Source organism: Urtica dioica, chromosome 9 (genome assembly GCF_054948205.1).
Source record: "Urtica dioica subsp. dioica isolate 48M chromosome 9, U.dioica_male_clone48M_v1_H2, whole genome shotgun sequence".
NCBI lineage: Eukaryota > Viridiplantae > Streptophyta > Magnoliopsida > Rosales > Urticaceae > Urtica > Urtica dioica.
Genome location: NC_142764.1, coordinates 26,589,241 through 26,614,071, shown reverse-complemented (window position 1 = coordinate 26,614,071; position 24,831 = coordinate 26,589,241). Strand labels below are relative to the sequence as shown.

The 24,831-nt window shown below is 40.2% G+C and overlaps 4 protein-coding genes across 6 annotated transcripts; 2 read left to right on the top strand and 2 right to left on the bottom strand.

Moving 5' to 3' along the window:
- Positions 1 to 230: 230 nt before the first annotated feature.
- Positions 231 to 4,514, top strand: LOC149386321 (Phototropic-responsive NPH3 family protein). Its single transcript, XM_089625814.1, has 4 exons — positions 231 to 884; positions 1,379 to 1,448; positions 1,584 to 2,807; positions 3,653 to 4,514. Exons 1-4 carry the CDS (start codon positions 826 to 828, stop codon positions 4,235 to 4,237), a joined length of 1,938 nt encoding a protein of 645 aa, XP_089481940.1. The 5' UTR covers positions 231 to 825; the 3' UTR covers positions 4,238 to 4,514.
- Positions 4,515 to 6,726: 2,212 nt separating this feature from the next.
- Positions 6,727 to 8,210, bottom strand: LOC149386320 (anthocyanidin 3-O-glucoside 6''-O-acyltransferase-like). The gene has a single exon (XM_089626799.1). The coding sequence runs from the start codon at positions 8,145 to 8,147 to the stop codon at positions 6,789 to 6,791; it is 1,359 nt and encodes a 452-aa protein (XP_089482925.1). The 5' UTR covers positions 8,148 to 8,210; the 3' UTR covers positions 6,727 to 6,788.
- A 4,047-nt stretch (positions 8,211 to 12,257) lies between these two features.
- Positions 12,258 to 18,903, top strand: CCC1 (cation-chloride co-transporter 1). 3 transcript variants are annotated; one of them, XM_089625739.1, is made up of 13 exons: positions 12,258 to 12,720; positions 13,217 to 13,342; positions 13,436 to 13,514; positions 13,758 to 13,849; positions 14,103 to 14,217; positions 14,516 to 14,616; positions 14,750 to 14,811; positions 15,041 to 15,268; positions 15,465 to 15,579; positions 16,121 to 16,315; positions 16,414 to 16,814; positions 17,169 to 17,330; positions 17,601 to 18,903. In XM_089625739.1, the coding sequence occupies exons 1-13, from the start codon at positions 12,545 to 12,547 to the stop codon at positions 18,680 to 18,682; spliced, it is 2,934 nt and encodes a 977-aa protein (XP_089481865.1). In that variant the 5' UTR covers positions 12,258 to 12,544; the 3' UTR covers positions 18,683 to 18,903. The 3 variants fall into 3 exon arrangements, with proteins under 3 accessions (XP_089481865.1, XP_089481864.1, XP_089481866.1); XM_089625738.1 differs by having other exon boundaries at positions 13,214 to 13,342; XM_089625740.1 differs by having other exon boundaries at positions 13,201 to 13,342.
- A 3,158-nt stretch (positions 18,904 to 22,061) lies between these two features.
- On the bottom strand, positions 22,062 to 22,980 carry LOC149386318 (uncharacterized). The gene is made up of 3 exons (XM_089627215.1): positions 22,828 to 22,980; positions 22,531 to 22,701; positions 22,062 to 22,394 (listed from the first exon to the last, which is right to left on the bottom strand). The coding sequence occupies exons 2-3, from the start codon at positions 22,642 to 22,644 to the stop codon at positions 22,203 to 22,205; spliced, it is 306 nt and encodes a 101-aa protein (XP_089483341.1). The 5' UTR covers positions 22,645 to 22,701; positions 22,828 to 22,980; the 3' UTR covers positions 22,062 to 22,202.
- Positions 22,981 to 24,831: the final 1,851 nt, after the last annotated feature.

Below are 24,831 nucleotides of genomic sequence, written 5' to 3'. Positions count from 1 at the left end.
AAAAAAAAAAAGACTTAAGTATAGATTAAAAAAAATTAGGAAAAGCAAATGAGTGAGTTTTAAGCCAAAGACCCCACAAAACGAAGAATTAGTTTAGGTTTTCAAGGCGTTCTTTTTTTGGTCTCATATTACGAAAATGGCTTTTAGGGACACAATTATGACAAGCACAGTGACCGGTTAGTACTTTTATTTTTATTTTTATTTTTATCTTCTATAGCTCTGATGGGTACAATATAACCGGTTTTGGTTCCTTGTGACTTTTATTATTGTTGAATTTTTTTTTGGGAATCTTTTTCATGATGGGTTTTTTTTTTTTTTTTTGGGAGTATTGAGAGAAGAACTGAGCTGAGAATGAAATAGAGTGAACAGTTGGTTATATTTTTTTCTTCTTCTTTTTCTTTTGGAGGGGTTGACCTAAATTGTTTGTCTGAATCGGAAAAGTTCGGTTTCGCCGATCTTGGTTGTTAATTGAGTTAATGGAGTGGGTTTTTTGAGGGCAGTTTCTTTTTTTCTTCAATTCGGAATTAGTGTATTTTGCGTGCGTTGTTGAGAGCAGGTTTCTGTTTCAGATCAGAAAAAAAAGAGCTACATTGTTTCTTTCTTCTGTTGAAGTTTTAGTTTTCTGGTTCTTCGAGAAGAAGGAAAAAAAAAAGCTGGGTTTCTAATTTTAGCTGTGAAATTTGTCTCTTCGTCTTCGTTCATTTGACTTTGACTTGAGAGCCTTGTTTTCGAACTATTTGATTTAAGCTGAATTAGAGATACGGTGTTTCAGATTTTCTTCTTTCTTAGTCTCGTGTTAAACCAAAAGCTTGGCTTCCGAGCAATATGGCTTGCGTGAAATTGGGATCAAAGAGCGATGCTTTCCATAGGAAGGGACAGGCCTGGTAATTTTACTTTTCCCTTTTGATTTTGCTCTTTTTGCGGAGAACTTACTTAGTATTCATATTTATGTTGCAGTTTCTTTAATTTTCAATCAATTATGAAGTTTTGTTTGTTATTCCAGCTGAGAAAACTGGATATACATTTTCCTTTGGTAATTCTGGTTTGGCTTGTTATGTTCTACTTCAAGTGAATTATTTAGTATTGCAAGATTGAAAGTAATTTTTGAGGGTTTTGTTTTTTAAACTGTCCTTGTGAACAAAAAGGAAAACCAGATCTTTATTCACTATCAGATTGAAGTAGAGATCTTTTTTTCTTTTTTTTTTTTTCTGTCCTGTACTAGTGTAAGGAATACATTGTTAATCTTCGGCTGAAGAATTAACCATTTCTTCTGTAACGAAACTATTTTTCGGACCTTTACTTTGTGTCAAAATTTCTCACCCTATATTATTAGCTGTGAATTAATCACTGAACTATGTTCACCTCGTAACTATGACAGGTTCTGTACCACAGGGCTTCCCAGCGATGTTACTGTCGAGGTTGAAGATATGTCATTTCATCTCCACAAGGCTAGTTCTTTTTTGCTTTTTCATGTTATTTTTTATTCTATGCTAATTGAGCTCTAATAGCACATGAAAGTAGGAACAAATTCTCTGTATCGTAGTTTTGGGTTATCATTTTTCTTTTTTGCGATTTTGTTGCAGTTCCCGTTGCTCTCGCGGAGTGGCGTGATGGAAAAGCTGATAGCCGAGGCGCCCGAAGAAGCGGAATCAGAAGCTGAAGGGTGCGTGGTAAGGCTCCCCGAGATCCCCGGCGGTGCGAAAACCTTCGAACTCGTGGCTCGGTTCTGCTACGGCGTGAAGCTCGAGCTCACGGCGTCGAACGCGGTGTACCTCCGCTGCGCCGCGGAGATTCTCGAGATGACCGAGGAGCACGGGGACGGAAACCTCGCGGCCCAGGCCGAGAGCTTCATCGCCGGAGTCGTCCTCCGAAAATGGAAGGACTCTCTGAAAGCGCTCCAGACGTGCGACGACAATCTCCCCTGGGCCGAGGAGCTCGGGATCACGAGGCGGTGCGTCGAGGCCTTGGCCGCGAAGGCCTCGACGGACCCGAACCTCTTCGGTTGGCCCATGAGAGAGCACGGCGGACCGATGCAGAGCCCTGGCGGAAGCTTGCTCTGGAACGGGATCAGCACCGGGGCCCGCCCGAAGAACACGACGCTGGACTGGTGGTACGAGGACGTCTCGGCTCTCAGCTTCCCTCTCTACAAGAGGCTGATCTCGGCCATGGAGTCCCGCGGGACCAGGCAGGAGATCATCGCGGGTTCGATCGCTTCGTACGCGAAGAAGTACTTACCCGGGCTGAACCGGCGAAGCGGCGGCGGCGGCGGCGCCGCCTCCGGACCGGCGTTGCCGGAGGAGGAACAGAGGCTCTTGCTCGAGGAGTTCGACCGGTTGCTTCCGGCGCAGAAAGGGCTCGTCCCGACGAAATTCCTCTTCGGCTTGCTTCGGACGGCGATGATTTTGAAGGCCGACCCGTCGAGCGTTTCGAGCCTCGAGAGGAGGATCGGGGCTCAGCTCGACCAGGCGACTCTGGAGGACCTCTTGATGCCGAACTTCTCGAACACGATGGAGACGCTCTACAACGTGGAGTGCGTGCAGAGGATCCTGGCCCACTTCCTCGCCGTGGACCAGCTCGTCGGCTCGTCCTCGTCGCCGTGCTCGCTCGACGACGGCCAGCTCATGGGTTCGCCGTCGTCTCTGACGCCCATCACGATGGTGGCCAAGCTCATCGACGGGTACCTCGCCGAGGTCGCCCCCGACGTCAACCTGAAGCCCGCTAAGTTCCAGGAGCTCGCCGCCGCCGTGCCCGAGTATGCCAGGCCTCTCGACGACAGCCTCTACCGCGCCATCGATATCTTCCTCAAGGTAACCAATCGCATTTTGATTCCAAGAGAACGGACCCGTCTGAAAGCTATATTCAAATGCGTCGTTTTCGAAAATAATACTTGAATTGATGTTTGGAAGTTCTTCGTTGGGGGAAAATGATGTATAATAATTGCCTTTTATGATAGGGCCTCGAAAAATATTAATGTCTTATACAAGGACACATACAATTAAAATTTTTAAAAAAATCTTGGACCTTATCAGTCCCCGGTTCAATTCCCCTTGAACGCAACTATTAGGACCACTAGGCTAGTCTCCTGGTCGATAATGCCAAGATCTCGTGGATTTAGTTGGGTTTGTCCCGGACACCACATTTACATAAAAAGAAAAAAAATTGCCTTTGGTTACCTCGGGGATTTGTGTGGTAAGGGCTAATATAGTACGTGGGTAAATCCCCCTAATAGACTAAAAAACTTGGGGCCACTAGGCTCGTGGGATAAGTCGGACGAAGCCTTTTATTAGGGAAATTAGCCTCATTAACTTCATAAATATTTTTTGGGTGATGTAGTTAAATAGTCAATTTAATGTTATGAATTTGCAAAATAGTTGTCTTAGTTTAGTGAAATAACCAAAATGTGCAGTAATCTGGTTTCAATTTTTTTTTTACCCCAAGATTAATTTTTTTTTAGAGTGATAAATTGCTTATAATAATTGCCAAAAAATTTATGAAAACGTAAATTTGATTACTTTGTTGAAAAGTTGAAATATTTTGCTAATTAATGAGTTTCAAATTACCATTTTTGTACAATATTTCCAATATTTTTTTATCCCTATTTAGATTTAGACTCATAAATTGATTTTTTATTTTCATTTTTTTGTGTTGGCAGTCGCACCCGTGGTTGGTGGAGTCGGAGAGAGAGCAGATATGCCGGGTGATGGATTGCCAGAAGCTGTCGGTGGAGGCGTGCACGCACGCGGCCCAGAACGAGCGGCTCCCGCTGCGCATCGTCGTCCAAGTCCTCTTCTTCGAGCAGCTCCAGCTCCGCACCTCCATCGCCGGCTGCTTCCTCGTCTCCGACAACCTCGACGGGTCCCGCCAGCTCCCCGCCGTGGGCCCCGCCGCCCCCGAGACCGCCGGAGGAGGAGGAGGAGGAGGCTGGGCCACCGCGGTGAGGGAGAACCAGGTGCTCAAGGTCGGGATGGACAACATGAGGATGAGGGTCTCCGAGCTCGAGAAGGAGTGCTCCACCATGAGGCAGGAGATCCAGAAGCTCGGCCGCGGCGGCGGCGCCGGAAAATCCGGCTCCGGGACAGGTGGCGGCGCGTGGGGGAGCGTGTCGAAGAAGTTTGGGTTCAGGATCAAGTCTCAGATGTGCAGCGCGCAAGAAGGGTCGGTGAGCAACCAGAGCCAGAAGGTCGAGAAGTTGAAGGAACGACGCGGGAAACACAAGAGAGACTCCTCTTCCGGATGATGAAAAGACCAGAGCTTGCCTTTTGATTTGTTTATTAAATTGATTTCTCTTCTTTTGTTTTCTGTCAATCTGTGAATGAAGCTAGTTTGTTTGTTTTTTCATTTTTATTTTAGGCCAGTCAGTCTGTCGTTTTGAGTGATGAACTCGTTTCTTTTACTAAGTTGTGCTTTGTATCTTATTTTTTAGATTATTATGACCGTATCTGATTCTGATGTGTAGCCATTGTGTAATCTGCTCTCATTGTAATTGTATCAAAAAAATTAGGTCTCTTTTTATCTCGCTCTTCTTCATCCAAAGATAACTATTTTCAATTTCACCATGCCCTTGGAATCTGGTTTCTGTTAAAAAATTAGGTCTCTCTTTTCGTTTCCCCTTTTCATTGTGGGGCTCTCTGCAATTCTTACTTGCTGTCGTTTGCTTCCTTAGTGTCGTGTTTTTTCGTACTGTTTCCCGAGAAAATCAACAGACCTAATAATCAGTAAAATATATAGGGAATGTTACATTTTTTTATTTTTCAAAGAACAAATCATGAAAGTAGTATAGAATCACGTCTAAAAAACAAGAAAAAAAATGCTGTCATAATTTATTCTCTCTCTCTCCAATGCTGATAATGGCCAAGTGGTTGTCGTATTTCACTCTGATATCGTTTTCTCGACAGCCCACCATTAATTTTTGACGTAGAATATAGTCCATTGCCACATCACATTTGGTCAAAAAACAAAACGTGTCTTTAAAAGAATTTTAAGAACTAAAAAGCGACAGTTTTTATTTCTATATTGTTAAAAGCATTCTCTGTAGACTGTTCCACATGTTAGCTTTGCTTTTATGAAAGATAAAAAACCATGCATTAAGTAGAGCATAAACAAAACAAGATGAGATTTAGAAACGGAGAGATGATTTAGCCTGTATTACAAAATGTGTATAGAGAAAAGAGAGAAAAGAGATGATGAAAGAGAAAGAAAATGTTCTCTTATACGTTTCCATCATACCCATTCAATACTATATAGTATATACTAGCTATTACAAATGACAGATATATATACATTGGCTTCGAGAAGCTTATTAAATTAACTAATTAATAAAGCTATAGTTAATTAATCTTATTACTCCTCCTCAAGATGGAGCGAATATATCATGAATGTTCATCTAGCTCAAGAGAGTCTTGAACCGAGTCGGATGCAAAGGCTTTGTGAAGATGTCGGCTAGTTGATGAACAGACTTAACGTGGAGAGTCTTGATCAGCCCATTTTGAATCTTTTCACGCACAATATGGCAATCGATTTTGATGTGCTTTGTTTTCTCGTGAAAGACGGGATTTGCAGCGATGTGTAAAGCTGATTGATTATCACAAAACAGTAAGGCTGAAGACTCGTGATCAATCTGAAAGTCAAGCAGCAAGGATTTCAACCAAGCTAACTCGCATGTCACACTCGCCATTGCCATATACTCTGCCTTCACTGAAGATCTGGATACAGTAGATTGTTTCTTCGATTTCCAAGATACCAGTGAAGATCCTAGGAAAACACAGAAACCATAAATAGATTCCCGCGTGTCTTGACATCCTGCCCAATCTGAATCAACAAACGCCTTCAATTCCAAGACTGAGTCAGAACGAAAAAACAAACCCTGACCTAGTGTGTTCTTGACATATTGCAGCACTTTGAAAGCAGCTTGAAGATGCGTAGTTTGAGGAGCATAAAGTGAGATACAACAATCTTCCTACAATCTTCGACATTGTAGAGGATCGTTGATTTCCTCTCCATCTTCTTTAGACAATTTCATATTAAGACCCATAGTTTCTGATTGTGCTTTATTTGCCAAATGACCTGAATCAACGAGTATTTCAAGGGCATATTTTTTTTGGCACAAAGATATCCCTTTAGAAGATCAAGCTATCTCAAGTTCCAAGAAATACTTCAACGGACCTAAATCTCTCATCTTGAACTTATCACTCAAAGTAATCTTCAGGGAGTTGACTTCCATCTTGATCATTACTAGCTATGATTATATCATCAACGTACATGGAGTGATCGTTAGATGATTGAGTGAACCCAATTTGTATCATTTAGAAGAAAGTACAGAAGAAGAAGAAGAAGAAGAAGAAGAAGAAGAAGAAGAAGAAGAAGAAGAAGAAGAAGAAGAAGAAGAAGAAGAAGAAGAAGAAAGAGTCACTGCTCTAATACCATATTACAAAATGTGTGTCGAAAAAAGAGACGATGAAAGAGAGAGAAAATGTTCTCTCGATATATACTAGCTATTACAAAGGACGGATCACGGATAATTTCATTTTCTAGACCCTAAAGTAATGAAAATATATCAATCAGATCCACTAATTAAGAAATATCCAAAATTGGACTTTTGTACCAATTTCGGACAAAAATACATTTAGTTCAAATGTATCCCCTCTCTCTCACACTTCATCTCTTTCACTGTCAATTTCTCACTTTCTCTCTCTTTCTCTCCCCAAATCCGACTGAACAAACCCAATACATCACCGTTACAAAGCTCCTAGAAGCTTATTTAACTAACTAATTAACAAAGCTATACTTAACTAAATCGTAATAATAGCCTCCTTAAAGAAAGCAGCAAAGTCCTCCATCTGAGTTTTGGGGAGAAAGATTCCGACCTCGATCCCGCCTTTCCCGTCTCCGGCCTCGGCGAGCGACACCGCTCCTGTCTCCTCGATCTCGACGTCCTCCACCTTTGCCGGTTTTCCCCACCCGAAATCCCTCGAGTACAGATCCACCTTCGGAGACCCGACCACCATGACGTGGCGCTCCGACCCGACCATCTCCTCCAGCTCCGTCATCCACCTCTGGGCCCCACTCAGAATCCCCTCCCGGTTCACCTTCCTGATCGACTCCCCGATCGCCTCCGCCGCCGCCTCCAGTCCACGTGGCCCCACCAGCTCGGAGGTCCGGAGGCGCGTGCGGACGAAGCCCAGGCAGTTCCCCACGTACCCCTCCGGGACGCTGAATCCCACGCGCGGAATCCCGCCCGCGAAGTACCCGAAGTACCTCACGCGCTCCTCGTCGTCATCGAGGTCGTGCGAGTAGGAGGAGTTGACCTTGACCTTGACTTTGACCTTGACCAGACTCGTCCAGATCAGCGCGCACGTGACGACGTACGGAGACAAGTAGAGGCTGCGTCGGTGGTGGTGGTGGTGGTGATTCTCCGGCGTCTCTATCCAGCTCTTGATTCGGTCGGAGTCTTCTCGACTCACGACGAAGCTCGCTCTCACTAACGCTGACGTGTCTTGTTTCTTCTTTTTCTTCCTATTCTTCATTATCATGATCTCCCGGTACTGACTGAGGAAGAGAGCGTGGAGAGCTTGAGAATCCACCATCACCGTCCTATCGTAACAGCACGGAGGAGAAGAAACGGAATCGGGATCGGGATTACACCAGAGGCGCATGAAGTTGTTGAAGGTCCTCAAGTCGGCCGCCACGTGGCGGAGCGCAATGCCGAGGCAGAATCCTTCTTGGTGTTGGTCGTCGCGGCCGAACAGCGTGACTCGCACGGCCATCGCGGCCGTCGCGTCCAGATCCGGGACGAGGTTCTTGAGCTCCGACGCGGCGGAGGTGCGGGAGCGGGAGACGAGGGAGTGGAAGTCGTCGGAGCGGGAGACGGAGAAGGAGACGGAGTCGTGGGCGGCGGAGAGGAATGAGGGGCGCGACGGCGGAGGAGGGAGGTGGAGGGTGGCGGCGAGGTGGCGGAAGTGGGAGAGTGCGACGGAGAGAGAGTCTTTCAGGCGGCGGATCACGAACTCCGGCGACACTCCCGGTGGGAGTCTGTAGAAGAAGAGAGGGTTTGAAGGAGGGAAGAGAAGCCATGGAATGTCAAAGCATGTGAGAGGGAGGGACGAATTAGGTGTGTTCTTAGGGTTTGGACTCACTCGACACTCTTCCATGGCTTCAATTCCTCTTCTTCTCTGGGAATCTTTATCGGCTCCAAAGGTACGGGAATCTTTACGTACTATAACAGTAACCAATAGTCGTGGAGGAGATATTTAAGAGATACTCTAGTGTCGTTTTGATCCCTACAATTAATTTACTTTTGATAGATAGTCCTCCAGTATGATAAGTTGGCATTCTGGTCCTATTTAAGCTAATAAAAGGATAAAAATGGCATCGGTCGTGGCAGGGTTTGTGAAAAAAAATATGACGAGGATCGTTGTGGAGCATTGTGTTGTTTCCGAAGTATGGGGTCGAAAGTCTCGTCATCATCTCCGAACATATTCTTCAATATATATGATCCCTTGATTTTGGGATTCGATTCACGTCGTCCTATCCGAGTCAAAGGTTAAACTTTTTGCACTAGAAGATTGAGGAACACGTCAGGGTCAACCAATTCAACGATAGAAGAGCAAGCCGGCGATTTTTCGATGAGCATTTGTTGGTTGAAAATCCTCACTAACACAAATCTCATCCATTTACCAAGTTCTCGTTGGACCCAGGGCCGGCCCATATGATAAGCCAAGTAAGCCTAGGCTTAAGGCTCAAAAAAATTAAGAAAAAATAAAGCCCAAAATTGATCTTTTAAAATAATGAAATAAAAGATTTTTTTGGCCCATTCATCTTCTTTTGGCCGTTACACACACAAAGACAGCTTTTTTATTTTTTTTTTCTTGCTGAAACAAACCAGCCTCACATAAAGCAGGCCTGACACAAAGACAGCTTTTTTGTTTTTTTTTTTCTTGCCGAAACAAACCAGCCTTTTCCTCTTCTTTTGGCCCTTACACACACAAAGACAGTCAGCTTTTTTTTTTTTTTTTTTTTTTTTTTTTTTTTTTTTTTCTTGCTGAAACAAACCAGCCTTTTCCTCTTCTCTTGGCATTACACAAGCACACACAAAATTAGCTTCTTTCTTTTTTTCTTGCTGCACGTTGCACCTTCTCAATGAGTGACATGAGTTTCATCAAAGACTTAAAATTTAAGGTAAATTTTGATTCATAGAGTTTTATTTATTAATGTTTTAAGAAGATCTTAATAGAAGATCTTAAATTTTGAAGGCCCGTGCTCACAAAGATCTTAATAGACATTTTCTCTTTTTTTTTTTCTTTTAAGTTAAGAAGATAATATTAAAAAATGTTGTTAAAAAATTGATACTATTACTTTTGAATTTTATATTTATTTATTTTTATAAGGCCTCATTTTAATGTTTCGCTTAAGGCCTCGACAATCATTGGGCTAGCCCTGGTTGGACCTCTCTTTGCGCTTTGCTCATCTCCTCTACTTGAAATTTAAAAAAAGAAAAAGAAAAAAAACTGAACATAATAATGCTAAACTCGATGTTTTTCTTACTAAATGTTGTAAATAATGGAGGAGCCAGAATTTCACATCAAGGGGCAAAAATAAAATAAAAGCTAAAGGAGGGGCATATTATAAAAAGGTCTTATTAATTTGGTTTATTCTGAGAGAAAAAATATTATAAATTTTAAAATTTCAAAGGGGACATATGCCCAGCCTCGACCCTTACAATTTTTTGTGATGTCTTCGTCATAGAACAATATTAGCTATAGGGAAATAGAAATATTTCCATATGTTTTTTTTTTTTTTTTTTCCAAAAACAAACCTAGCCCATAACTAAAACTAGTCCCAGATTTGTGCCAAACTATTATAGAGACAAGATATCGATTATAAATATAGTAATTCCTTATAGACTAATTCTTGAAATTATAAAATACCAATTTTGGTACAATTTGCTTTTCATTGATTTCTGACCAAACAATCATTTATGAACTCGACCGAGCTCTGAAATACAACAGAGAAAATGAATTAACAAAAAAGATACAAAACATAGAAAATATGAAAGTTTTTAAGTTTAGATGAATTGAAAACAACAAAAGAAAATGAGTAAATGTACTATTGATAGTTATGGAATTACAATTTTTATGAAATTACTTCCTATAATTTAATTTGAAGTTTGAACAATTACTAAAGATAATTTGTCAAAATAATATGCCTCAAAAAAAAAAAAAAAATAAGGCATAATTTGTTTGTAGTGACAAGCCTTTTCTTCTTCACATAAAAAAAATTATAACTTTTTATTGTTGCTCTCCTCTAGTGGCGCCCGACCGAGAGGAAAGGATTGAAATCTTCTTTCGTGCTCTCCATGAAAACCCTATTCTCTTTTTTCCTCTCCTATCCGATCTTTTTAAGCCTTGTTGGTCCTCCACGGCCTCGTCGGCTGTTCTACAACAATTAAGCTTCAATCTCTTCATCGTCACAAGAGGAAGAGTCTCGGCACTGAAAAAAAAAGTGCATAGAAACGGGTTCGACCTTGGCCTCTTCCTCGTTGTTCTAGTGGACGAAGGTGTCAGCGTTGCCATCTAGGCCTCTTCTAACGTTGGCCAACTGAGGTTTTATATAGTGTTTGTGGGTTATGTGAGTTGAATGTTTATGGTTTGAGACTTTGAGTACGGTGAAGTTTGTCTTAGTTTATTTTATGTTCTTAAGTTTTTAATTGTAGAAATTGTTGTTTACCCAACTTTGTGAATGTTTTTATGATTTATTTTATGGTTTTGGACTCCCATTTCATTTGTGGTTTTATGTTCTAAAGAATGCATTGCCATCTTTCAGGTTTTTATACTCAAGATTTAGTCGTACATGTAATGGTAAGTCTTTTCTCGTGGAATTCATTAAGTTTTTACACATTTGTTATGGGATCCTCTAGTTATAATCTGTATGTTCGCATTCCATTGTTAGTGAGTTTACACATTTGACCATAAATCAATTCTAATCTTAATCTTTTACGAGTTTAGGTCTTAATTTCTTGAAAAAAATATTGTAACTAGCCAAATGATTACCTTTAATTAAAATTATAGTCAACTATTATGTTTATTTTATCGACCATTATGTAGAATAAGAAGATGATGTTACAATTTTTTCTTTTATTTGAATCTAGCCACTTTGATCTTTCAATTTTTCTTTCAATCATCATTTTTTAATCGTGTGTTGTGCATTCGCAATGCATATTAGCTGTTTTTTTTACAGTTATTAATAGTAACCAAATTTGATTGAAGATAATGGAAAAGAAAGAACAGTTTATATATTAGTTGTTTTTTTTTTGGATAAATATATATTAGTTGTTGATAGTCGTAAATAATCGTTAATATGTTAACGGTTAACCCAACAATTTAGCACTACACAATAATGATTCTAACAAAAACACAAATAAACCAGCGTGGCATAATTTATGTTCAATTAAAACACCATTGTATCCAAACAATTTATCACACAAATCTCCGAAACTAATTTGACAAAAAAAATGCATTACCAAAAAACAAAGTCTCGTTAAAATGTAAAGAAACTTCGTCGTTCCCTCATCGAAATGCTTTTTGGACGAGTTAGGTCCTATCTTCTTGTTGAATCTAACCACTGCAAACAATTCACGGATACACAAATCAAACACAAATCCATAACTTCAATTTTCTTTACAAACATATACAACGATTGATCTCATAAACTTCGAAACGAATCTAAAAAATTACCAGCAGAGACGAATCTGCAGTTGTATTGCATGCGCGTCCATGAGACTTCTTCTGTTTGTCACAGTTGGCCAATTACAAGTTTAAAGTGGCTTATTTAGTTATAATTTTATTTTAGAAAAACTAAGCATTATTATAAATTTCTTCTTATATTCTAGCGATACATCATAACCGCCAAAAGGAGAATAAATTATACGACTGCTTCTTTGATTGAAAGAGTCTAAATATCAAGATGGACTAGTCTAATACATGTTTCATGCATTATTAATTATTTATCATACGACCTTGACCTGTAAATGTTCAACAGTCCTAATTTCTATTGCAGTTCAAAATAAACCTCAATTAGTCATTACTCGTTACACGTTTTCTCATTTTATAAAACAACCCCTAAAGAGGAAAATAAATAAATAGCAACCGGAAGAGAAAGGGAAACCTGTATATCCTTTTTGGATTTAATTTAAATTTATTAGCCCGAAAAAAATAATTAATAGTAAATAAATAAACGCGCGTGATGCGTAGCACAATATTTCAAAGGGACTCTCAAATACAATACTCTCATATCACTTCTTCTTTCGTTCTACTTTCTAAGTTTCTTCTTCAGATTTCGCTTCTAAATTTCTAGTTTTAGTTCAAGAAGCCACTCGCTTTGTTAATTCCTTAACTAATTTGTATCAATTTGATAAAAAAAAATACTAAATTAATTAGTTTTAATTTGTTCACAATCTTTTGCTCAAGATTCAATCTCTCCGTGCTTTGGATCTAGTCGCTTGGATTCTGAATTTTCTCTCGGAAAATCGGATCCAAGCAGGCTAAGAGAAATGGACAATGGCGATTTAGAAAGCGGCCAAGAAGAAAATAGTATTCCGGTGAAGATCGGTCGGAAGTACCGCCCAGTCGTCGACAATGACAGCGCTGTGCTCGAGATGTCTTCAATGGATCGCTCGGGATCTCCATCTTCTTCGTCTTCCATGCCTGTTCCCAGACCTCCGCCCAAGTATGTTGGTTTCGTTCGACCTTGCGCTTTCTTTGTTTTGGACTTGGATTGTGTGTCTATGGTCTTAGGTCTTCGAGTGCAGTTTCTTTATTTTTTTCAATTTTAGTGGGAAAAAGAAACGGGATTGAATTGCCTATGTGTAGGAATGTTAAGTTGTGTTTAGAATTGTCGACGGTTACGACGAAATTTATCGTCATTAAAGGATGAGAGAGTTAAGGAACGATTCGTGTGGCTTTATTGAATTTTAAAGTAAGCTCACGATCTGGATTTAGTTTTTTAGATGTTCTTTCTGCTAGATTCATGTAGATATCCGAAAATGAGTTGCAAAGTGGAATTTATAGGATCCTTTTTCGTTTGAAAAATTACAAATGCGATAATTATGCACTCAGTACTAGTATGCGGAAACTGGATTTAATGATGTCAAAACATGGGAAGATTGAAAAGTAATTTTTTGTTGGGTTCGTTTCAAACATTTGTTAGTATCTTGTTCCAGCAGTATAAAAGTTGGGTCACAGGAAAATGCACACTCCGATGAAAATGAGGAAGCCGATGCACCCCAAAGGGAATCCAAACTGGAGTTGTTTGGTTTTGATTCTCTTGTTAACATTCTTGGTCTTAAGAGGTATGTTTTTCATTGTTAATTTTCCATTGGTATTTGTAGTTCATAATCCCAATTTTTTCACCAGAGGGTTTTATTACCTGCATGTTATTTCAGTATGACTGAAGAGCACCTAGATGAACCTTCGAGTCCTAGAGATGGTGAAAACATTGTTATCACTCTTGGGCGGCCCAAGGTAAGCCGTACTCTTTAGTGGTATGGCCTTCCGTGATGTTGTTTAGGAAGTCATAGCTGGTTACTGTAATGTTTTAAGGAGCACCAACTTTATTATCTGTGTGTATTATAATAGTTGACAGAATTATTATGTTTACTTTGTACACGGTGTCTAATGGTTAGAGACTTTTATTAAATAATCAGTTAGCCTTTTGCGGGATTCTTTACCCATATGCATGTCAGCTCATGTGCATCTCTTATGCAGTCTTCCGATGTAAAATCGGGTACGCTGATGGGTGTATTTGTTCCTTGCTTGCAAAACATAATGGGAATCATCTACTTCATCCGATTTTCTTGGTAACGCTCTTATCTCCTGTTTTCTCTTTCTTTGGCAACTGTTGTCAGAAATCATATATTATAACTTCTGAAGCCCAAGGGATTAGTCTAGTGGTAAGGCCGAATGCTGAGATGCGTGTATAGGTGCACGGTCCCAGATTATATTCCCCATAGCCAATATATTTTTTGAATTCACTTAATACATCTTTAAACATTGCTCTCACATGCTTTAAATGTTGCTGTTGTTTTCTTCCCCTTCTCTATGAAACTGCAGGATTGTTGGTATGGCTGGCATATGGGAATCTCTATTATTGGTAGCGTTTTGTGGATTATGTACCTTTTTGACTGGAATCTCACTAAGCGCTATTGCAACTAATGGTGCTATGAAGGTATGAGAGTAGATTAAGTTCCATCCAATTATAGGAAACAAATTATTTCACCCCTCTTGGACTTTCAATTGTTCTTTACTTCCTCCTCCCATATAGGAAAAAAAAACTACTCATTACCGCACAAAGCAGGGTTTAAAATTATGTGACAAAGAATCTATTTTTTGCTTATTTAATTGGGAAAAAATAAATTTGTTTAAAGAGATTATTGGCTAGTCAATCAGTTTTTTTTTTCTTGTGGCATTTTTTGGTATAGAATTACAAATTGTTTACAGACTTCTTTCGTTTACTTCAATTCTAGGGTGGTGGACCATATTATCTTATTGGTCGTGCTCTTGGTCCAGAAGTTGGAGTTAGCATTGGACTCTGTTTCTTCCTTGGGAATGCAGTTGCCGGATCCCTGTAAGTGTTCCACTTTTAGTTGTCCTGACCTTCAATTATGACAGATTTCCATGAGGTCATTTATGAATTATTTTAATTCAAAAGCCATCTTTAACGGTCTAAGCGTTATCCTTTCATTTGCATCTGGTTTCAGCTATGTTTTGGGAGCTGTAGAAACATTTTTGAAAGCTGTCCCTGCCGCTGGAATTTTTAGAGGTAATCACAAATCTATCATAAAGAGAACAGCATATTTTCATCATGTGCTCTGCATCAAATGTAGACCTGTCACAGACTCACGGGGGCAGTGGATTAGTATCTCTTTTCTTGTATGTTTATTACTGCAAAATGAGCACATCCTTTCTGTCTTATACTCAAAAGTAAACATGGTTTAAGTTTCAGATGTTTCATATTAATTCATTTTTGTTTCTCATGCTCCTTATTGCAGAGACTATCACCAGAGTGAATGGCACAGTAGTTCCAGAGCCAATACAAAGTACAAGTTCACATGACCTGCAAATTTATGGGATTGTTGTGACCATCGTCCTTTGCTTTATTGTGTTTGGTGGTGTTAAAATGATCAACCGAGTTGCTCCTGCTTTCCTCATACCTGTCCTAGTATCACTATTCTGCATATTTATTGGAATTTTCGTGGCAAAAAAGGATGATCCTACAGGTGACAAATTTGAAATTATTTTTCTTTCTTTGAGTAGGGTTAGCAGTACTCTTTTTATGATTATTTATATATCTTTTAGTCAAATATAGTCGATGACATTTTTCTCGGGTAACACCTGTTGTTTTCTATATCACTTTTCAGCCTTGTATAAACTATTCATATATGTAAATTAATTTGATAAAAATGTTCGGTGCAGTTGGAGTTACGGGGTTGAGTCTGGAGTCGTTTAAAAACAATTGGAGTCCAGAATATCAGAATACTAATAATGCTGGAATTCCTGATCCTGAAGGAGACGTATCATGGAACTTCAAGTAAAGCTTTTCCGACTGATTATTAGTTTATTGCTAATCTAATTTTTTTATACATTGGTTGAGAATGGTTCTGTCTACTATCATAGACAATGTAAGAATTTATGAATTTGAGAAGAAATGTCTTGATTTTTTCATAGAATACGAAAATATGGAGTGCTGGGATCTCAGAATATTTAAGTGATGGTGCTGCTGAAATTAAAACCCACTTGTTGATTTAATTCCTTATATTGAAAATTTATTTGGGAAGGACATCAGATATATATTTTGTTTTTTAATCTTTTGTTTTGTTTTTTGGTGTTAACAAGGTTTGAAAGATTGATTTGAAGTAATTTTAATGATTCAATTTTATGGAAGTTTCTGTTTTAACGAAATATTGCCTTAGCCAACGAAAATTTTCAAACATTGTTTTCAATCATTCATCAAATTTTGCACATGTAGTTGAAATATTTATTCTCACAAGTATTCCCCATCAATATACACTTTCTTTCCCCTTGCTTTTGGAATTTACATGCTTTCTAATTATGCTGTACATAATTTCCAGTGCAATGGTCGGTCTCTTCTTCCCCGCTGTAACTGGGATCATGGCAGGTTCAAATCGATCTGCGTCGTTGAAAGACACTCAGCGTTCGATTCCCATTGGAACACTTTCTGCAACTCTTACAACAACTGTGTTGTATTTGGTCTCTGTTTTATTATTCGGTGCCTTATCAACTAGGGAGAAGCTTTTGACTGACAGGTATGTTCTAATAGACAATTCATAGGTGTAACTGGGTGTCTATTATTCAAATATCTTTTTTTTTTCTTCTCCTAATGATTGTCGATGCTGTTGTGCAGGCTTCTTACTGCTAGAGTTGCGTGGCCTTTCCCACCACTTATTTACGTTGGAATCATTCTCTCGACTTTAGGTGCGGCACTTCAGAGCCTCACAGGCGCTCCACGTCTTCTTGCGGCCATTGCAAATGACGATATTTTACCGGTTCTCAACTACTTCAAAGTTGCAGAAGGGAATGAACCTTATCTTGCCACACTCTTTACTGCTTTTCTGTGCATCGGATGTGTCATAATCGGGAATCTGGATCTTATCACACCCACCATTACTATGTTTTTCCTTATGTGTTATGCCGGTGTCAACTTATCTTGCTTCCTATTGGATCTATTAGATGCTCCTAGCTGGCGTCCACGGTGGAAATTTCACCATTGGAGCCTCTCTCTTCTTGGAGCTTCACTCTGCATAGGTACTCTTTACTGCTTTTCTCCTGTTTCGAATCGTGTAGAAAATTATATCCAATGAAACTTGAAGTTTCCAATGAATCTGTATAGTCTTACTCCGTCTTCCAAATAGCACAGTTATATAAGATTTCTGGTTGTACATTGACATTCAGAAATTTTGTGATGTGCCACAGTCAAATTTTACACTATATCAACAAGTTACCTGAAGAAATTTAGACTTAAAGACTCTTACAGGATTCAGATATCATGCATTTTTTTCAGTCTGGAACATCTTACCGTCCGGGCTGATTCTGGTTTTTTTTTTTTTTTTTGTCTGATTTGTAGCCTGATTGTACTCGGTTTTTCTGGTTTTCGTGCAGTTATTATGTTCTTGATCTCGTGGTCCTTCACTGTGATTGCACTAGCTCTCGCTAGCCTAATATACTATTACGTGAGCATCAAGGGAAAGGCCGGGGACTGGGGCGATGGCATCAAAAGTGCCTACTTCCAGCTAGCTCTGCGGAGTCTTAGATCACTCGGAGGTACGTACACTTTCTTATATACCATGTCCTTGATCTCCAGTTAAACTCGGTCCATCTTCTACCATCACAAATTCCTAGACTGTCTTGATGATTCCAAGGGATACATTTTCTGCTCTCTAGTCTATAGTTTATATACTTCGTTTCAACCAATCCCATGAGATGTTGGTCTAGTGGACCCTGATTTATTTCCAAGAGGTCCAGGTCCTTGGTGTTTTAAAAAATATATATGTATGTACTGAATCTTTTTTTGCTGTTTTTTTTTTCTCGCAGCGAACCAAGTACACCCTAAAAACTGGTACCCGATCCCCCTGGTATTTTGCCGTCCGTGGGGGAGACTTCCCGAAAACGTTCCGTGCCATCCGAAACTTGCGGACTTTGCGAATTGCATGAAGAAAAAAGGAAGAGGGATGTCGATCTTCGTGTCGATTCTGGACGGAGACTACTACGAGCGCGCCGAGGACGCGAAAGAAGCCTGCAAGCAGCTCGCGGCCTACATCGAGTACAAGCGCTGCGAAGGCGTTTCGGAGATCGTAGTGGCTCCCAACATGTCCGAGGGCTTCCGCGGAATCGTCCAGACGATGGGCCTCGGGAACCTGAAGCCCAACATCGTGGTGATGCGGTACCCGGAGATCTGGCGCCGCGAGAATCTCACCGAGATCCCCGCCACGTTCGTGGGCATAATCAACGACTGCATCGTCGCCAACAAGGCGGTGGTGATCGTCAAAGGCTTGGACGAGTGGCCGAACGAGTACCAGAGGCAGTACGGCACGATCGACCTGTACTGGATCGTGAGAGACGGCGGTTTGATGCTCTTACTGTCCCAGCTCTTGCTCACGAAAGAGAGCTTCGAGAGCTGCAAGATCCAAGTCTTTTGCATCGCCGAGGAGGACGTGGACGCCGAGGCGCTCAAGGCCGACGTGAAGAAGTTCCTCTACGACCTGAGAATGCAAGCCGAGGTGATCGTGGTGAACATGAAGTCGTGGGACTCGCGGGCCGAGGCTCAGCCGGACGAGTCGGCGGAGGCGTTCTCGGCGGCCCGGGACCGGATCGGGGCGTATATGGCGGAGATGAAGTCTCGGGCCGGGCCCGGATCGGGGCTCACGGCGGACGGGAGGCCCGTGGTGGTGAACGAGGCCCAGGTTGAGAAGTTTCTGTACACGACGCTGAAGCTGAACTCGACGATTCTGCGGTACTCGAGGATGGCCGCGGTGGTGCTCGTGAGCCTGCCTCCGCCGCCGCTCAGCCACCCGGCATATTTCTACATGGAGTACATGGATTTGTTGGTCGAGAATGTTCCGAGACTTTTGATCGTCAGGGGTTACAGGAGAGACGTTGTCACTCTCTTCACCTAATTTTGTTCATATGAGAATTTTTAGTTTTTCTTTTTTATTATTTAAATTTACCTTTTACCCGTTTGATATTTTTTTTTTCTTTTTTATGTTCATTCTTTTGAAAACCTTATTTTCTTCCTTTGCTTGCGGCAGAGTTTTTCATATATCATTATTATTAGTCTTCCTCAGAAATTTTGTAATATCATCACCTCGTATCTTTGAATTATATAAAGTTGCTTTTTTAGAATCTGGAACCAGAGAAATAAATATGATTGTGTCTACATCGAATGAAAACTAAATAAAGCAGAGAGAAAAAGACTAGGGCAGGGGACCATTCCATCCCATGAAGAATAGTTGATTTCCTAAATTTTCAGACCGTCAATTCGCAAGCGAAAACATAGGGCTCGAGACGATTCTGCCTACATGTTTTTGTCGTTTTATTTTTAAATAAAAACGAGTTTCAAACAACTGCGACAATGTTCGCTTCAATAATAAAAAAAAAAGTACTCTTGCCTAATTGGAGATAATTCCAAAACTAAAAATACTGGACGTATTATTTAGAACAAAACGAAATAAAGTAAAATAAATACCAGCAAAATGATTCCATCAAATAACTTGGATAGTAATCCTCCAAAAAAACAAATCTAAAATAGAAATAAATCACCAGCATTCAGGCAGAGTGAAGTTATCACAGTCAAATGAGTCAGAAAAATCATACTGATTTTAGTCACTACTAATTATTTTAGGAAAAATGTTATGAACTAGCCAATCTCAAACTATTGCTTTTGCAAAATAGCCATAATTTCATTTGTTTGGTAAAATAGTCATCTCTCAAAAACTTTAATCCAGGATTGAATCAGACTTAGGGTACCCGCGCTTCCACGCCCGCCCCGTGCGGCTGTAGAACTCTTCCGCCCCGCCGAACGCCTCGAGGTCCTCCACGATCTCGCGCTTCGTCGCCGGGTCCATCGCCAGCGTGTCGAAGCTCGCCGGGTGCTGGAACGCCATGTGGCTCCAGTAGGCCCCGCCCCCGCCGTTGGTGTAGAGCCGCTGCTGCCGGTTGCGGGCCCTGAAGGCGATCCGGTTCCGCCGCCGCCGTTGGAGCGATCGGGAACATCGCGAGCATCGAGGACGCAAGAATCGCGTCGCCGAAGAAGGAGATGTTTCGGTTATGCTTCAGATCCTCGATTTCCAGATTGTCATTAAATTTAATCCTGTCTCGATTAATTTTAATCCAGCCATCATAAACCTTACATTATGTCTTTATAGTTCGTTGGGATTAAATTTAATCCAACCTAGATTAAGTTGGCTAGTTTGCTTATAGTTGACAAACTATGGCTATTTTGCAAAAGCTTAAGTTCTATTTTGCTATATAGCCGCTTCACCCATTATTTTACTCTCTTTACAAAACTTACCTTACAAAATGTTTATCACCATCATCATAATCCCGAGGAAGACGCAACTGCTTAACCCGCTCAACACACCTTTCCCACACTTTTCCTTTCAAGCTGACGTTGATACAGTAACGAAGGTTGAGAGACTCGAGACTTGAGGCTTTTCAAGCCCGGCATGCTCTTCCCGATAGCAACCACGTCTTCGTTAAAGCAGTCTTCTTCTTCGTCGTTGTCTGGCAAATCCGGCCCCGAACACCATTGATTTCAGCTTGAACACTCTCAGATGCGGGCATTTCTGACCGACGGCTTCAAGGTGTTCAGAGCATATATGGCAGTGTTCAAAGAGAAATATTTATCGTCGGGATATCGCTCTGGAAACTTCTAGCGATCTTTCATGCCTTCAGCTGTGGGCGGGGAAGCCGACTGAAATGAGGTTCGATCAGATTTTTTTCCTCGTAACACATCAAAGTTTATATGATGATAGGTTAAGTTTATTCAGTGTGCTAGCGTGGACGAATTGGAATCCTCACAACCTGTATGTTTCCGAATATGTGGAGAACTTGACGAAGAATGTAGTGTGAACGTTGCTCTAGTTGATAGGGAGGGCATGCAAGTTGTGCGTCCTTCCGAGGGAAGTCTTAAGCTCAATCTCAATGCGGTGTGGCGCGAGCTGTTTACGTGTAGTGGTTCGTGACGAGCTAGGTGTTGTGATAGGCGCCATGCAAGGACGAAGCTACAGTAGGCCAGGAGGGGCTCAAGCCCCCCTCAATTTTTATTTTTTTTTACATTTTTTTGTTAATTTTTAGTTATTCGAAAATTTACACTTTTGACTCATTTTTAAAAAATATTATATTTTTCAACTAGAAAATTTAGAAATTAATCTTCTCGGATTTTTTTTTTCTTTCAAATTAGCTCTTTTTGGTGAGCTTCTCTGGCGCCGTGACACTGAAAATTTTGAATATGGGTCAATCAACCCACTGATTTATCATTAAGAATCACAATTCGACTTCTATTTCTAGTTTTTAAGAAATGGACTGTTTATTCAGTAAGCCATTTTAGTACATAATGATGAAAATGTGCTGGTGTTGACCAAGCTTTCATGCGTAGCTAGGTAGAAATATAATTATACAGCCACAAAAAGTCCAAATCCACATGGGCATATGTTTTAAAAAATAAATTATATTACATGCGGGGTTTGACCTTTCGATTGCGCCTACGTTGTCCAAAACAACTGATAAAGCAAGTTTGAAAAACAGTTGCCGTAGTAGGTCTTCAATTGGTTGATTTTATTTTATGTTATTTTATTTTTGAAGAATGCTCAATCATCTCCTTTCCCTTTCAATTCACGCATATATTTATGCTAAAAAAAGACGAATAAGTGTGTAGATGTCAATGTGGTGATGTACTGTTAGTTTGTCATGAATACGAAATTTTATGTTTCTATATTGAAATGTAGTATGGTTACATAAAACAGCCGATTATGATACGGATTTTAAAATTTGGATTAATTCCGTTTTTATCCCCTGGACTCGTACCCCGATTTCATTTAACCCACTGGACTCGAAAATGTTGCATTGAGAAACTCTTAACTAATGGCGTTATTACACGTTGCCACTTCTGTCTAATTTTGGACGTTAAATGTTGTCAAGGAGTCCCACATCGACTGGGTATTACGATCCTGACCTCTTTATAAGGCTTGTGGGTTACTCCTCTTATTACCAAGCTTGGTTTTAGATGGAACCCCACACCTTTGAAATGGTATCAGAGCGGGGCCCATTTTCGGTCGTGGGCTACCTGATCGTCCCATCTTCACGCTGCCCGTGCCTGTGCCTGTGCGCGTGAGGGGGTGTGTCAAGGAGTCCCACATCGACTGGGTATTACGATCCTGGCCTCTTTATAAGGCTTGTGGGTTACTCCTCTTATTACCAAGCTTGGTTTTAGATGGAACCTCACACCTTTGAAAAATGTCACATTTTTTGTCACGTGAGATTTAAAATATGTGCAATTATCAATATACCTTCATTTTATTATTTTTATAATAATAAAATAAAAATAAAAATAAAAAAAAAACTCTTGTGTATGCCCATCCCACAGACCTTCTCCGGCGCCAGAGCCTCCCAAGTGCCGCCGGAGCGTCTCTTCATCTCCTAGTAATCAGTGACGCAGTCCTCCACACTCAGCCCCATCACTCTCTTCCGCGCCGCCGCAAGCTTTTCTTCGGCGTCGGCGCCGGCGTCGAACCTCTCCTCCCAGCCAGCAGCCCAAGGGCCACGCGCGTCGCAGAGCTCCACCGTGCCGTTGACGGCTTCGATCCAGCTGTAGTCCCGCCTCAGCAGGAACTAAAATAGAAGATCACAACATCAGCAGAAGCAGAAAATATCGAAGGAATTTCTGCAGACAATATAGGGTATCACAGTGACAAGAGTCTTGAAACAAAAAAAAATTGACAAATTTTCAGCGAAATCAGCAAGGAACCAGGCCGTTCCCGTGGGTCTCGAAGCTCCTCGACTCGTTCCTCGGCTCGCTCGAGGACTTCTGGCTCGTCCTCCTCAGGAACCAGGCCGAGATCTCGAAGCCACCGCTGGACATGAGTGACCTCGGCGTGAGAAACCCATATGACCACGACCAAAGCAAGTAATCCCAGACCTGCGTTGTATCTATAGCCCATAACCAAACAAATACACGCACAAAAACACAAGGAACCCCAAAAAAATATCTTTCATCAAAAAAAAAAAAAAAAAAAAAAAAAAATTCAACGAACAAAGAGGCAACCTGGGTAGTGGCTTTTATTCCCTGTTGCAATTTTTTTCATTGAAATTTTCAAAGTCGGCAGAGTTGACAAAATACTTTGGCTTCAAGAGAAGTACTTCTTTATCAGCTTTTGCTTCACCAGATCGTAAACGCGAACCAGGCCATTAAAAAAATGCTGTATTTTATTGGAAGGCAAAAAATGCAGAGAAGAAAAGAGAGAGAGAGAGAATAATAGATAATTATTTAACAATTAATATATCTTATAACAATATTTAAACATTAAAAGTATTTAGAATAATAAAAAATACTCTTATACCCTTTACAATATTGTCACGTCATCAAAAAGTTAAACTTAACGTCCAAATACTGACGGAAGTGACAATTTGTAACACGTGTCTAAGTTCTGAGATTAGTTCTGCAACATTTTCGAGTCTAGGGGGTTAAATGAAATCGGGGTACGAGTCCAAGGGTAAAAAAGGAATTAATCCTTAAAATTTTGAAGATTATTATACCACTCATTCTTTTTGGGCAACATTTTTTAAAACTAATGTCTAGTTGACTTTAGGTTTTCATATGGAACACAATTGTTCTAATCCATGTTTGAATAAATGGGATGATAAACGTACGTGTGAGTCTAATCCTCACTGATGCACTTGGAATAATAACAATTATGACTTTCATAAGCATTTCCCTTTTTGACGAGTAGTATATTTGACACTTGCATTTACACTGCCTTTTTCAAAACTAAAATAAAATCCGATACACGTCCAATGAACCACAAATAGGAAACCAAGTTCATTCACCTTATTATAGTTGAAAAATGATTGTACGAAAAAAATATCTTTAGATTTTAGATGAGTTTTGGAATTTCATGTATTGATCGAATGATCCAAAACAAACAAAGGAAGCCTTTAATAATGGGTACGTGAATCTGAAACTACAAGAAATATCACATTTAGCGACGAAACTATTAGCGAAGACTTAATCGTCGCTAATCACCCTTTTAGCGACGATAATATCGTCGCTAATTTTTTGGTGCCAAAAATATTAAAGTTTGGCAGCAAAGATAATTAGCGACGAATTTATCGTCGCTAATTCTTGAGTCTCGTCGCTAAGTTCGCGGGAATATATTTAGCGACGATTTAATCGTCGCTAAAGGATTTGGAATTTCTTTAGCGACGATATAATCGTCGCTAATAATTTCGAACAAATTTTAAATTTTAACGAATTTTAAAGAGGGAAAAGTCCCTCTAATTTATTTAAACCGAAATGATTTAGCGACGAAATTAAATCATTTAGCGACGAAGAAATCGTCGCTAAATGCCTGGTTAACGTAAGTTCATTTAGCGACGAAATGAAATCATCTAGCGACGAAAAAATCGTCGGTAAATGTCTTTAAATACCAGATCGCGACCCAGCTTCCCCATTTCTCTTTCTTTAACCTAAATCGATATTCTCTCTCTTTTTCTCTCTCCCGCCGTCGCCGTGCCCTCCTCCGCCGTGTGCCGCCGACGCCGTCGACGCCTACCCGGTAAGTCTCTCTCTCTCTCCTTACTTCTCTCTCTCTCCTCACATGCATCTCTCCTTACCTCTCTCTCTCCCGTTGCAGCTCCTCCGCCGCGCCGCCACTACTCCGCCGCTCCGTCCGCGTCTGGTTCCCCTCTTCCCCGCGAACCCGCGCGCTCCGTCACATACATCGGTAAGTTGTTTTTTTTTATAACTTTATATATATATATATATATATATATTAGTTATTTATAGAATTAATATATTAGTTATTTATATATATATATAACTTTATTTATATATTAGTTAGAAATGTAAATGAATTAATTAGTTAGAAATGTAAATGAATTAATTAGTTATATTTACATAATTTATATTTATAGAATTATATATTTCTTATAAATTTTATAAATTATAAATGAATTAATTAGTTATAAATGAATTATATATTTGTTATAAATTTTATAAATATTTAAATTAGTTTTGTTTACACAAATATTTAAATTAGTTATAAATTTT

What these genes read in the sequence shown, in the direction of transcription:
- LOC149386321 (XM_089625814.1), top strand. Translation starts at nt 826, where the DNA reads ATGGCTTGCGTGAAATTGGGATCAAAGAGCGATGCTTTCCATAGGAAG. An exon ending in CATAGGAAGGGACAGGCCTG is followed by an intron (nt 885 to 1,378) that starts GTAATTTTACTT and finishes TAACTATGACAG; the next exon opens with GTTCTGTACCACAGGGCTTC. An exon ending in CCATCGATATCTTCCTCAAG is followed by an intron (nt 2,808 to 3,652) that starts GTAACCAATCGC and finishes TTGTGTTGGCAG; the next exon opens with TCGCACCCGTGGTTGGTGGA.
- LOC149386320 (XM_089626799.1), bottom strand. Translation starts at nt 8,147, where the DNA reads ATGGAAGAGTGTCGAGTGAGTCCAAACCCTAAGAACACACCTAATTCG.
- CCC1 (XM_089625738.1), top strand. Translation starts at nt 12,545, where the DNA reads ATGGACAATGGCGATTTAGAAAGCGGCCAAGAAGAAAATAGTATTCCG. An exon ending in AACATTCTTGGTCTTAAGAG is followed by an intron (nt 13,343 to 13,435) that starts GTATGTTTTTCA and finishes ATGTTATTTCAG; the next exon opens with TATGACTGAAGAGCACCTAG. An exon ending in AATGCAGTTGCCGGATCCCT is followed by an intron (nt 14,617 to 14,749) that starts GTAAGTGTTCCA and finishes ATCTGGTTTCAG; the next exon opens with CTATGTTTTGGGAGCTGTAG.
- LOC149386318 (XM_089627215.1), bottom strand. Translation starts at nt 22,644, where the DNA reads ATGTCCAGCGGTGGCTTCGAGATCTCGGCCTGGTTCCTGAGGAGGACG. An exon ending in AGACCCACGGGAACGGCCTG is followed by an intron (nt 22,395 to 22,530) that starts GTTCCTTGCTGA and finishes CTTCTATTTTAG; the next exon opens with TTCCTGCTGAGGCGGGACTA.